Source organism: Rhea pennata, chromosome 7 (genome assembly GCF_028389875.1).
Source record: "Rhea pennata isolate bPtePen1 chromosome 7, bPtePen1.pri, whole genome shotgun sequence".
NCBI classification, from domain to species: Eukaryota; Metazoa; Chordata; class Aves; order Rheiformes; family Rheidae; genus Rhea; species Rhea pennata.
Window position 1 is genome coordinate 22239405 of NC_084669.1, and position 13452 is coordinate 22252856.

Below are 13452 nucleotides of genomic sequence, written 5' to 3' on the forward strand. Positions count from 1 at the left end.
GACAGGCATTGATGCCTATTGGTTTCCATACCTATTATCAATCCCTATCGACAGGTATCGATACCTCGCAATCTTGACTGGTATCTGTAGCTTCCCCTCTCGGACTGATTTTGCTCCTAGTACACACTAAGAACTACCAACGCTGACCGTCCTCAAAATCAGGAGGCTTCAACACGTGTCGACTGCCAGAGGTATCGCTAGGGAACGGCAGCTATACGTAACCAGCCCTGTTGATGGGTATCAATGGCCTCTCGATCTCAAGAGGCGCCTGCAGCTTTTGCTCTCTGTGTGGAACTCGTCAGAAGACGAAGCAGAAAAAATCAGGAGGGAAGTGCGTGTGGTTGTCTGTAGCCACAGCTAGGATTAGTCCTGGAGGAGTCCACAAGGTGTTATGCCCTTCCCATGTTTGATTCCGGCCAGTGGCAATGAGGATTTCTTCCTCATCAGACAGAAAATGCTCCTTTTTCTGAAGTCAGCCGGGTTGCCCCGAGTTCTGCAGGTGGCACGTGCACTCCGGCTGCCCAAGCACTGTGCGCTCTGATGCCACAGGGCATCATTGACTCCTCCCTGCTGGTTGCTGCCCTCAGTCTCGGCTAAGCATGAGTACGCACCAGTGTAACACCAGGAACTTTAGAGCCGACACTAGATTCTTGCCAAAAATAGGGCAATCTAATTATGCCACAGCTCCACTTTGCCTACAACAGGAACCGTTTCTGTTTAGCTTCTTAATGGCCAGCCTCCACTGTAGTCCTGTAGATGAGTTGACTATTTGTTAGGGCAAGTCCTCTGTGCTGCCCTCACGTTCAGAGCACATTGCTGGAGTATGCTGGTACATCGAGCCGGGGCTGGCAGAAGGGCAGAGCACCTTGGCAGTTAAACTCGCCACTCTTCCTAAAGCTCTGAGTTGCAGAACAGAAGAGGTGCGCAACACTGGAACGTTCATTTACAGGATGTATTTATTACACTGTAAAAAGTCCATTGGATTTGTAGCCATTTACTCTATGTACACTGGCTCTACTCCCACCCCAACCTTAGGTTCTTCTCAGAACAGTACATACCAGCTTGAAGTCATGCCCAATGCCCCTCCCAGTCACCAGTGGGATTTCTGAGATTGGTATTATTGAGGATTTAGCCAACTAATTCAGAGAGGACAAGGAACTGAAATGCAGTGCTTGCCAGGCTGCCAGCTCTGCTCTGGGCACGAGGGGGTGGAAGAAGAGGACATCCCTGTAGCAAGGGAGAAGCAAAGGAAAGACAATCAGGGCTTCAGCTCCAGGCTGTGGGAGCATTCTAGGTAGAGAAAGACGTGGGCTCCCAAAACCTAGAAGATGCAGAAGGGTGCTAGTCCTGCATGAGCTCCCAAGAGAAAGGCCATTCCTCAGCACAGCAGAGCTTGCCAGGCATCCATTAGCCAGTGCCCCAGATCCCAGCACCTTCCCAAGGTAAAGAGGAATATAAGATCTCCTGAGAACTGAAAACAGCCCTGGCGTGGGACACCCCAATGTAGCATGGTGTGAACAACACAGTACTGTTGTGCAACACAGGGAGAGTAGCTCCCACGTGCTGTTTGAGAGATAGCCACAGTGCTCTGCTCTCAGGTCTCTGCACCTTTTCACCTGCTTAACTAGGCAGAGATGTCTGAATCTGACCCTTCCATCCAGAAAGCTGTAGTATGTTCACAGGAGAAGGCAGGAGGGCAGCACTGCCCCTGCGAGGCTTCCCTGCCCCGCATCTCGCTACTGGATTGCTGATGCATGTCCCAGAAGGAAAGCATACAACTACAGCAGACAAGAAGTCCTACATAGCAAGTTGGGAGCTGGACTGTAACTGATCCATATTTATAGGCAAAATTCTCACCCTGCTGAACCCAGGCATGCCCAGAGCTCAAACAAAGCCGTGCGATCAGAAGCATGGGCAGAAAAGCTTAGGAATAGTCTAGGAACTGGACTGATTAATCAGAGAGGCAGTCTGTACTGTAGCCCATCTCTGATGTTACATCAAAGAGTTTCCTCTCCTCACCAGATGAAGTGGTGGTGGCTTGGTCCCAGGCTGCTGAGTGTGGTACTGCCTGGCCCCTGAGATTGTGAAGGCAAGGAAGAGACTGGTAAGTGGAACTGGGCAAGCCTCTGAGAAGACAGCAGCCAGGGATTTCTGGGCAATTGCCTGAAGAAGGGAGCAGAACCTGATATGCTTCAAGGGGATTGAAGCAACTGCCCTTTTGCTCATGTCAACATCATCTTCTAAAACACGCCCACTACTACAGAACATTTGGCCAGCATCCTTCACCACAGAGCTTCCTTAGCAGAGAGTTCTCAGACACCTCAAACTAATTGACTTCAGAGGTTGTCATGGGGTCAGTGGGCCGTGGAGTAGCTAAGAGTGGAACAGGAGAGGTGGCCTCTATTAGTGCTGGGTTCAGAATGATCGGCAGAGACATAGGTGGCACCCCAACTTGCAGAGGAGAGGCAAGAGGCTGCAGGATGAGTGGCGGCTGTGCTGTCGTAGGAGGTATGTCTGTAACTGGGCTTGTCTTCGTTGGAGCTGATGCTGAGAAAGAAGGAGAGGCAGGGGTGCTGACGCTGGGTGAACTGGGTGCAGCGGCTCTCTCAGACTCTGGAAAAATACAGAGAACAAAGCAGATCCTTACACAGGCCATGATAAAGTCACCTTTCAGCTCTGAGCTAAGCAGGGCTGAAGACCAGCTCAAGAGCCTTACTCTGTTTCTCCCCTTCCACATACCTTCATACGAGGCCTCAAGAAGCAGGTGCCGATCAGGCATTCTGCTCTAGCCTCTGCCCACCCAGCTAACATCAGCGAGAAAGACAGAACCTGTTCATTTGCAAGCACAACAGTTCCACAAGAAAACAGACCTGGTCCCTGTAGATCATGCTAAACCAAGGAAAAGCAGATCCACACCACTCTGCTAGGATCACGATACCATAAAGAAGAAAATGGAACTCACCACTGGCACCCACTTCACATGACTTCTCCAAAGGTGCCATGTGGGCAGTTGGTCTCACATCCCCTGCAGGAGAAGGGGGCAAGGCAGATACTATTGATTTCTGAGGATGTTGCTCCACTGCTACACTGGGGACAGTATCTAGACAAATGAAACAACTAGTCAGCCCATGCAGCAGTTTGTTCACCCTTTTTCCCCACTCTTAGTTTGCCCTTTTCACACCAAACTCTGAGGGCCTCCTGCACCTATCATCTCACCAATATTCAGGTACTACTTCAGCTGGGTGGTAGAGGAAGTACAAGCACCGGGCCCAAAACCTGGTTCTCTTGGGGTTCTTTACCCCTCCGTACCCTGGATAACTGTCTGTTTGAAGAGCTCATCCCGCAGCCTAGGTAAGAAGCAGTCAATTCGCTCCCAGGTGATTTCCCAAAGATCTGAGTATCCTGTCCGTGAGTCAGCACTGTGGAATATCCCAGCTGTATCCATTACAAGTAGCATATTCTTCAGAGATTCTGGAATGGCCTCCAGCTGTAATCAGAGACACTCCTCAGGACACAGAGAGGGGACATATAGCAATGAATAAGTGCTCAAAACAGGTAAGTGATCTTGGGAACAGAAGCCAAAGCAACAGACCATGGAACAAGGGGGTTTTGGAAGGGAAGGGATACCTCCCCCCAAAAAAATCCAAAACAAAAACAAAACAAAACCACATCCCAAGAACAGTTGTTAAAGGCACTGCAGCATCACTTTCAGCTGGAAACTGACAGGCACTTACCAGTAAGTCACTGGAGCCAGCATGCATATATTTGTCCATGAAGTCCAGGATTGTCAGCCACAGGGCAGCAAAGGTGGTCAGTGAGAGCAGTGGGGAGAGATGCTGCAAGAACACCTACAAAAGAGCACAAGTACTGTCAAACAGTAGCATCAGGGCTGCTACCTATAGCTCAACAGCCAGTCTTGCAAATCTAGAATTCACCTTCCTTGTGACAACCTAGAAGTATGCACAGGCCCAGCTGGAGATGGCAGATGCTGCCACTCCTCTGAGTTATACATGCAGGAGTGGATCTCATCTCCTTTGCATGAGACCACTCAGGTCTGTATCACCACTTCTTCCAATCCTTTAAGGTTTAGGGCTGTACTACAAGCTTCTGACTTGCCTCATATCACCACTAGAACCAACCATCCCCAACTAATGCTGGGTGAAATAATCATCTCCCAGAATCATAGAATTGGTAAGGTTGGAAGGGACCTCTGGATACCATCTAGTCCAACCCTCCTGCTCAAGCAGGGTCACCTAGAGCATGTTAGACAGGGTTGCATCCAGGCAGGCTTTGGATATCTCCAGAGAAGGAGACTCCACAACCTCTCTGGGCAACCTGTTCCAGTGCATCTCCATCCTTCAAAAGTCACAAACTCCGTACTGACAGCATTTCTGCAAGCCAGGATCAGGGAGACAGTTCTGGAAAGAAGGCATGTCCTGGCAGCAGAAGGCAGTGGAGAAGCCCAGCACTGAGGTCAGTTAGGCTAGCAAACTGACACCTACATGGATCAGAGCTGCCAAGAAGCTAATACAGCAAACACAGTATGGTCGTCTTGATGCACATGGTCTCCCCCGAGCTTTCAGGCAACAGGTCCATGCTTACCTTGGAAAGCAGAGTTGAAGCTCTCATCCTGGTCTCTTCCATCCCTCCAACATCAGCTGGGCTGATGTTCTCAAGGAGCTTGGTTAGCAGAGGGAACAGCACCTGTTGGACCATTGACACGGATGTTTCATGGTAATGATATTTACAAAGGCAACATTACAGGAAGGAGTTGACTTTTGGAACTTGTTTCTAGACAGAGATGCGAGAAGCAGTGTCAAGTCAAAATAAGTGGATTCATTTCAATCCTCCAAGAGGTTCTGTCAGAGGCCTAACCAGAGAGAAGCTTTTCATGGGAACAGAGCTGGCAAAGCTTTGTCTCTTGTGGTAAAACAGGAAGCTGCCCAAGAAGGCAGTGCTGCATTAGGACACCATTCTGCCACTCCCGTGTTACAACATTGCTCTTCAGGACACTGCTGTCCACATGTCCAGCTCAACCAGGAAGTTACCTTGTTGAAGCAGGACTCCCACTCCAGGGCATCCAGTGCTTGCAGGTCATGAACCAGGAGGGCTCGCTGCAAGTAAGTGAGAGCCTGCATCCGCACTTGGCGTCGGGCATCACAGCACAGCCAGGCAATACCTGCAAGAGAGGGATTCAGGGCAGAGCCCACAAGGGAGGTGCACATCCCCACTGCCCCAGGAAAGTGTCACCTGATATTACAACCACCACAATGCTCCCAGCCTAGGATGAAGAGGCTAATAAAGACCAAATACTCTGCATGGAGGGAAAAAAAGAAAAAAAGAAAAGGAAAAAAAAAATTATACTTGTTCAAGGCCACAGATTGGGAACCTGCTGTCAGGTCCAGGAGTAATCTGGTAGCTAACTCATGCTAAAGACACCTTTCTGGATCAGACCCAAGTCCCTTTTCAATGACAGCAGACCCTAAAAACAACCTCCTTCTGCTTTCTGCAGTTAGTCTTTGGCTCCTCAACTGTCCTCAGTGCTGCCTTATCCTGACTCTCATCACAAGGGGTGGCTTTACCCTGTAACAAAGGACACCAGCAGTTGGACCACAAAGTTCGGGAATCTGCTTCGATTTTCCTCCCTGCAGGCTCTAGATGGCGTTGCTCCTCTGCCCAGGAGCTGTAGATGGTGGCTGCTCGAGTGTGCAAGGTGTGCATGAGGTCCAGGAGCTGCAAGTCAAGCATCACATTAAGCAACACACAGAACCCGAGCCCTTGAAGCAAACCTGGTCTCTGCTCTCCCCCAAACAAAGGCTAGAAGGTTCCCAGTACTTCAACCATGCTTTTCTCACGTGCATGCATAGCTATGAGGATGCTGTTAGGTCCTGCTGCCTGTGTGCTCCCTAAGTGGAGGAGTGCCAGGCACCTTCAGTGACATCTGCTTCAGGTAGTAGCTTTGTCAATCCCATCTCAAAGAAACAGCATCAGGGGCTGCTGAGTGAGAAAAACTGGAACCATTCCCTGCACAGACCATTGACTCTCCCAGGCCGAGGGAGAAAACCAGTGATTCGGCTATGCTGTCCAGGGACAACTTCCCCTGCATTCCCCCCCCCCCCCCCCAAATTAAAGCGTGAAGCACAGGCAAAGCTATCTCAGCATAGCTCTGTGCAAATAAACAGCAACGTTCTAGTAACTTCACTACTGAATTGAGCCCAACAGCCTGATACTCAGCAAGCCTGGGCCCACAACCTCAAGACGACCCAACTGGAGAGAAGTGACGCCATCATCCTGATCCTCTGTACTTGAAATCCGTATGTCCCAGCCCACAGGGCTCTCCCCTCTCCATAAACTCATATGCTCCCAAAGCAGCCACTGACACCAGACCCACCCTTTGCCACCCAGCAGCCACTAACCCAGGATGCAACCTCCCCTCTCTACCATGGAGAATTTCAATGAATGCTCCCTAGCCAGGCCCTGAGTATGGGAAAGGAAAGGAGGAAATCCTTGCTATACTTACGTCCTGACTAACCTGTAAAGACACAGTGTGGTAGCTGGCAGGGACGCTCTCATCCTCTTCCTCATCACTGTGTGCATGGGCCTGGTGCTGGCTCGAGGCCCGTGATCGCCGCATGGAGCTCTCCTTGGGCTTTTTTTTTAACCGGTTGGATTTACTGTCATACCTGTGGCTCTTCCCCCTCTTCTCCTGGGACTTGTAGCCTAGGAATTCAAAGGCGGCAACTATCACGTACATGCCCCACCACAAAATGTTTTGTCTTTCAGTCCACATAGCAATCACCTTCTGATATGCTCAATAGAAGCCTTGTCCTGTAAAGTGAAAGCTACCCACTTGAAGATGTAACCAGAACCCCTCAGGACCAGCCTTCCGCAAAAACAGGAAATCATGATCCCTGCTGATACTGCTTCCTCCATGTAGACATGTGTCAACCACAGGCCTCCCCTCCATCCCAGAGACAGGGATAAGAATAAGGTCCCTCCTGCTAGCAGGAGCCAGAAAATTATTCTCACAGGGGACCATCTTCCAGAAATGGAGAATTTATTCTCTGGCAGTGTACTTCACACATCCCTGCTTACTGCCTGGCCTACCCCAAGTCTAATCTTAACTGTGAAACTAAGGACCACCTCACCCCCATTCAAGCTCGCCTCCACAAAGATGCGGATGGTTTTGACACAGAGCTCGAAGTTCTCAGGTGTCACATGGGCAGCATCTCGCACGATGAAGGACAGGGACTCCACGCACTTCATGAGAGACTTTGTATCATGAGGGCCCAAGTCCAGTCCCACAGTCAGGCTGTACTGATTGACGAGAGGAGATGGCCCCAGCCTGTTGAGCCCAGCACTGGGTCTGGAGGTGTCAATGTCATCCTTCCCCACCTGCAAGGCACAGCAAGAGGGCAGCAGGAGAGGAAAATGTAACAAGTATCACATCATGCGCATGCTGGAGAGCCTTTATTCTGAAACCAACATGTGATACTGCTTTATCAGGATTCATTTCTTTTTCTTCCACACTTGCCTCCTAAACCTACTGCTCTCCATTTGCATCTCTTCCCCATTCTCCATTTACATTGTCAATTCATCTTAGTTCTCTTTTTTGTTGTCTTTTTTCTTCTTTCTCTACTGCATCCTCTTCCTACATTCACACTAGGAATAGTCTATTTCAGGCACCAAAGGCCCATCCGTTACTCACCACTAGCCAGCCACTGTTCATCATATCCACATCTGTCACTGAGCGATGCATCTTGCCTTGCTTCCCATGGTCTGTGTAAACCTCAGAATCAGAGGTGTAGCCACGGTCCAGGCTTGTATCACTTGGGTGGTAGGAAGAGGAGACCTCACTGTCTGACTGAGCACCTTCAAGACACAAGGCAAGGGTTTAAGACCAAAGCCAAATCAAGAACTCCAGTGAAGAGCTGCAGGAATAATGGAGAACCAATACAGATCACTCTGATCAGAGTCAGCTGAGAACTACCAGTTGGTACTGGAAGCAACTGGGCCAGGCCTCTCCTATTGGGAGAGGAAGGATAACTATCACAGCAGCACGCATAGAAAATGGCAAGAATGTTTCTTCCCATTAGGTATATTTGGCTTTCCCGTTTAGGGGGAGGGGACATACAGTCCTCTGCCATGTTACTTGTCCCTGACTGTAGCTTTTAAATAGCAGAAAGTCCAACGTTTTCACTCTGGCAGAAGAATCAGATGTACTATGCACTTTAGGACCTCCAGTAGTTCCTAGGCTGAACCAGGGCAACTCCAGAAGTGCAACGTAGAATGATATGAACTAGATGGGGCCTCTGAGGTCACTTAGAGGACTTCACACTAATACTGATAAAGTTCTTCTCATGGATAGCAATCAACATTAGCATGTTTCACATCTGTCAGATCTCCTTTCCCTGAACTTCAGGGTAACCTTAAATTTCACATATGGCAAGCAGAGAAATCTCTTCAAGGGCCAAATTTAAGCCACTGACACAATTTGATTTAGAAGCAACAAATTTATTTTCTCCATGATTCAACAATATCTAGAAATTCATGAGGAAAAAAGACTTGCTGTAAGCACAGCACATTAAACATTTTCTGAAAGAGATAGCGAGAAATAATGTTTTGATTCTGCAAGGTGCCACAGTCAAGTAGTTTGCTCAAGCAGCAAAGATAAAAACAGTAAAGAGCAGAGAGAAAACAGCCCAGCATTAGCCCCAAAAAGGCAAAGGCCATATGGGTTTGACCTTCCTAGTTTCGCAAGGTTAGGTTTCCCCAAGCTAGCCAGCACAAAGCCCCAGGACCTAGCGAGCTGGGTCTAGAAAAGTAGAGAGAAAAATGAAATCCTCTAGAAAAGTTTTCAGTGTTTCCTTTAGAAGTCTGAGGCTGTCAACCTCAAACACACTGCCAGCTGAAGGGGAACACAAACAGACTTTGCTGAAAGGACAGTCTTTAATACAGTCAAGAGAAGTGGGAAACAGTGGGTTGGTCGTGGGACAATGGCTCGGGCACTCTAAACACAAACGGATTTGAAAAGTTTAAAAGACAACTCTCTGTGCAAGATCCTTAAAAAGGAGATCGAAAGGAGTCAGTCTCACAAGAGAAACAAGCATGACGGAAACAACAGCTGGGTTTACATTACACACCCAGACGAGAGATTAAGGCTGTATTACCCATGGCACCAGACCACAACTACCAGAAAATAGTCTTTCGGCAGAGCAAAGACTTTCTTCAGCTGCTACAACTGATATCAGTTTTCCTCCCACTGCTCCCCCAGGGACTAGCACCTGGATTGCTGCTCAGGGAGTAGGAAGAGATGGCAGAGTAGAGACAGGGACAGACTGTGGAGTACGAATGAACAGCAGGTGCTGGTCTTTAATCCTGCTAATGTAGTTTAATATCAGCTTTGTTTTCTTGCAGTGCCCTTTGCTAATTGAAAAGCTTGAAGAAGCAGCTGCTTATCTGGCAGGCAGGGCATCAGATTTCCTAGCAAAAGCTGGCCTGTCTTACCTGTGTCATTATCTGCCCTTGCTGTAACCTGCAGGGCTGCAGGCGGCTTCACTCCAGACCCAATACACTCCAGGAGGGTGAAGAGTGTGTACCAGTCATCCCCAGCGTGAATGTTGGCAGCATTGGTCTTCAAGAGTTCATGGAGGCCGTAGGCAACCTCATGGCTAACTCTGGAAAGCACATTTGGCTTCATCATGAGCAAGATACGTAATGAGAGGAGAACCTGGCCAGGGAGGGAGACATCAAGAATAAAAGATCCTATTACTTACACTCCATTCAACAAAGTCCCCTTCATTTGTTAAATAGTATTTACAACTGCTGTTGTCATCTGCAGTACAGAGGTTAAATGTGGTCTGTACAACAGCATTTGGTTTCCTAGGTTACCAAGCGTAGTCACAAACCCAGTGACTGCCCTTCATAAATCCCCTACCTGTGCACTGATTTCTTCCCGACGAAGAAGCCGAATTGCCAGTCTCAGCAGCCCTACCACTGCCCTCTCCACCAGGAAGCAGAACTCCACCGCATTAACGCAGAGATGATAGAGGTGGTCTCGAACAGTCTGCCATACAGAGGTCACACGGTCCCTAGCCACAACAAGGAGAAGGGAAAGGGCAGAATGAAAGGAGATGAGACAAGTCGGATCCAGCTGCCTCTACCAGAACTACAGACAACCTACTATTTCATCACTTCAATGAAAAGCTTGAGCAGAGACATATACTAGCAGTCACAGAAATAACAAGGCCCACGAGCTTCTTTTTATTTACTTCATTATTCATGGAGCAACCAGGTGGGAGAACCCATTCTCCCTCTGGAGTTCAGTTTGTGTTCTCCAAATCTCAGGGTATAAAGCAATAATTCATGGGTGAATAGTCTCTCTGTTTACACATGCTGAAGTGGAATTGCTAAGCCCTGAAATTACAACCACACGCTGCTTAAGCTGGCAAAGCAAGCACATAAGAAACTCAGTCCCTGGACCTAGGCAACAGCTACAGTAAAGGAAAGACGTAACAGGGAATCTGCATGTATTTCAAGGTCTTACCTGTTCTCCAGCACAATCCTCAGAAGCATCTCCAAGCAGAAAGCAGCATCCTCTTCATCATATGTCTCCTCATCAGGAGCCACAGAGATTAGAGCCTAGAAAAGCCAGGAATCATTTGTGACCCACAATCTCCCAAAAGCATCAGTGAGATCCAACAGCATGCTCAGAATTTAAATAAAGCTGCACTCCAGTGCCTGAGAAGGTCATGTGTATCAAAAATGCACTGGAAGCTAGGTGCTAAGCTAAATATATGGAAAATTATACTTTTTTTATTAGACAAACTGCGTTATGAACTTAAGATATTAAACTATGATGAAGTCTCTCTTACGGGGAAGAATCTGGAAGCCCAGCAGCTTCTTGCTAACAAAATGTGAAGAAAAGGCAGACAAATCCAGGAAGAACTACAAATATTGGAAGTGTCCTTCTCAAGCTATCAGCTCACAGATGAAGGGATGCATAACAAGAGTCCCTTGTTATGCAAAATATTCATCCAAAATTGACGTGGCAGGCATGGCATATGCAAACTGAGTCAACACTTCTCCGGGTGGACCAGCAATGTACGGTCTTTGTTTGAGCTAAGTAGCAAGTTCTGGCTTAACTGTTTAAATTAGTCTTCTTCGAGGAAAAATTACTCACCTATAATCTTTATTCTGAAACTCAGTACCTGCTCTTCTGAACCTCTAGAGTAAGCCTTAATAAATAAACCTTTCCTTTGTTTTAGCAAAAGTCTTAACAGTGTCATGGGCCCAGATGAACTGTGATGAAGCCAGTGAACTGAAACTACAAAAGTCTGGAGGGAAAGGTGCTTCAGCTTTGAAGTGCTATGCAATTAGGCAGCACACTGCCAACCCACGCAGCATCACCGACAGGGCTGCTCCGCACTATTGGCTTTTGGAAGTGGTTTCCCTGCAACATGCCAAGAAGCTTCCAGTCAGGCGCTGGCAGATATTCATACCACAGCCTGCAGAATCTCAAACTCCACATCAGCCTGAGGAGCTACCAAGAGCATCAGGTAAGTAACCATCCTACCCCAGGGAGATGAGTTTCTCTAGCCCAGTGAGTCCAACTTTATTATACAGCAGACAAGACAGGTACCACACTACTTCGAAGAACGGGGTCAAATATTTCTGCACTGCTCCTGCATCTAAACTGGCCTTTTCCAATGCCTCATTAGGCATACAGAACACCAGAAAAGGTGAAAAGCACAACTTACAACTTAAGCTCCTACACAGGACTACAAATATTTTCAGACACTTACCCTGACCTCCCTAAGTTAGGATGTGTTCCACAAATTAGTGTTTTTCTCTGCTACTAAAGCAATTGTGGCTTCCTTCACAGAAGCTACATGTAACAGCTGAACTAACGACTAGCTTCAAATACTGAGCAAGTCCAAGACCTCCTATGAGGCAGAGGAGCTAGTGAGCACACAGCACATATCCATGATCACACACAGCATAGCTTTCCCATCACTAGTCCTATCCCTTGCTCAGTATCTCTCACCTTCATGAGCTCCTGGAGGGACTCGAGTTGGAGGAACTTGCTTTCTGTGATCAACTTCTCAGGATCACATTGCTGCAAAAGATAGAAAAGAGGACTGTGTGTTTGGGGGTGGGGAAGGCATACGAACAAATCCCTCCAGAATCACAGCTCGTTTTCAGGAACACGGAGAGTGGCTTCAGCACTCTAACCTGGAGGAAAACTCCTGCCAGCTAGTTCACTCAGTTAGGACCAATTACCCCTACACTGCTAGGCAGATTAACGGATAGCTCCTTGCCCCTTAGAAAGGGCCCGTATGCCTACGGACTGGAGCATATTATCTAAACAGGACTGTTACTATGTACAAAAGCAGATTCTTCTATGGCCTACGCATTACCTTTATGCACTCCATAGCTGTTCGCTTTGCCTCCTGTGTCTCTGTAGATGGCCCTCTCATACCAGATTGCTCTGTGCCACTGAGGGTGAGCCAACTAACAAAACTCAGCACTGTAGATTCTCCACTGCAATTAGAAGACACTAGGATCAGCAAGACCACAAAAAGTCATATATTTTATTCTCCAGTGTTATTATTAAAACAAAATAAAACAAAAAAAAAGAAATCAGAAAACACCTTCCTGGGCCATCTGCACCACTCACCGGTTAGATGGTGTCTCCTCACGCTGCAGAGAGATTTTGCCATTGGGATCCACAAAGTCTTCGACCTTGAAGACAGACCAGAACATGTATATGTTCAACTGCCTACTTCTTTATAACCTGTTTTTGTTGCATTTTGTTACATTTCACTTAATGCTAAAATGCTATACCCCGATTCCCATGCATTTCCAACCAACTCTCTCACACAGGCACGCCCCCTTTAATCAAGCGTGCCTCACGTTCGGCAATGCCTGCGCTGTATTCTAACACTTCATACCTATGTCACATGCCTTTGTGCACAACAGTCAAAATCTGCTAATATAAAACGAATGCTGGCATTTCTCAAACTCAATAAAAGCAAGAAAAAAAATAACCCTGTGAGAGAAGCTGGGGCCTACAGGTAACTCAGGCGTTGAGCCCTTTGCAGGCTTTCTTGCCTTGTACACACTCTACCAAAGCCAGGCCTTTGCCTGAGAACACTCCTCCCCTTTGGACTGGCTCTCTGCAAGGCCAGCTTCCCACTCCCATCTTCAATTAGCCATGAGCTGGCTGTTGTTACCTCCACCATGGCCTTGGGCAGCAGCTCTGCTCGGAAAAGCTGTAACATGGCTTCTATGATGTTTTTCCAGCCCTCCCGCAGAATGTCACCGTGGCTTTGGGCCAAGTGAAACACAGTTTTCGCTGCAATATGGGCCTTGGGATTACTTCCAAAAACAGTGGGCAGGTTCTCAATAGACTGCAGGAAAAAAAAAGAGGTGGCAGTCAGTCAGCAAGAG

At 47.9% G+C, this 13452-nt stretch overlaps 1 protein-coding gene across 3 annotated transcripts in view; it reads right to left on the minus strand.

Moving 5' to 3' along the window:
- Positions 1–938: 938 nt before the first annotated feature.
- The window catches only part of GBF1 (golgi brefeldin A resistant guanine nucleotide exchange factor 1), a 111809-nt gene continuing 99295 nt past the window's right edge, over positions 939–13452 (minus strand). The window contains exons 24-40 of one of the 3 annotated variants that reach the window (XM_062580151.1): positions 13236–13412; positions 12680–12744; positions 12420–12543; positions 12047–12118; positions 10547–10641; positions 9938–10091; positions 9508–9730; positions 7709–7872; positions 7149–7395; positions 6533–6720; positions 5583–5733; positions 5049–5179; positions 4603–4704; positions 3735–3848; positions 3310–3487; positions 2963–3100; positions 939–2613 (exon numbers count right to left, since the gene is read on the minus strand). In XM_062580151.1, the coding sequence (XP_062436135.1) occupies positions 2327–2613; positions 2963–3100; positions 3310–3487; positions 3735–3848; positions 4603–4704; positions 5049–5179; positions 5583–5733; positions 6533–6720; positions 7149–7395; positions 7709–7872; positions 9508–9730; positions 9938–10091; positions 10547–10641; positions 12047–12118; positions 12420–12543; positions 12680–12744; positions 13236–13412 (2610 nt within the window). In that variant the 3' untranslated portion in view covers positions 939–2326. Of the gene's footprint in view, positions 2614–2962; positions 3101–3309; positions 3488–3734; positions 3849–4602; positions 4705–5048; positions 5180–5582; positions 5734–6520; positions 6721–7148; positions 7396–7708; positions 7873–9507; positions 9731–9937; positions 10092–10546; positions 10642–12046; positions 12119–12419; positions 12544–12679; positions 12745–13235; positions 13413–13452 lie in introns of all 3 variants that reach the window. The other 2 variants (XM_062580152.1, XM_062580150.1) reach the window with 2 other exon arrangements.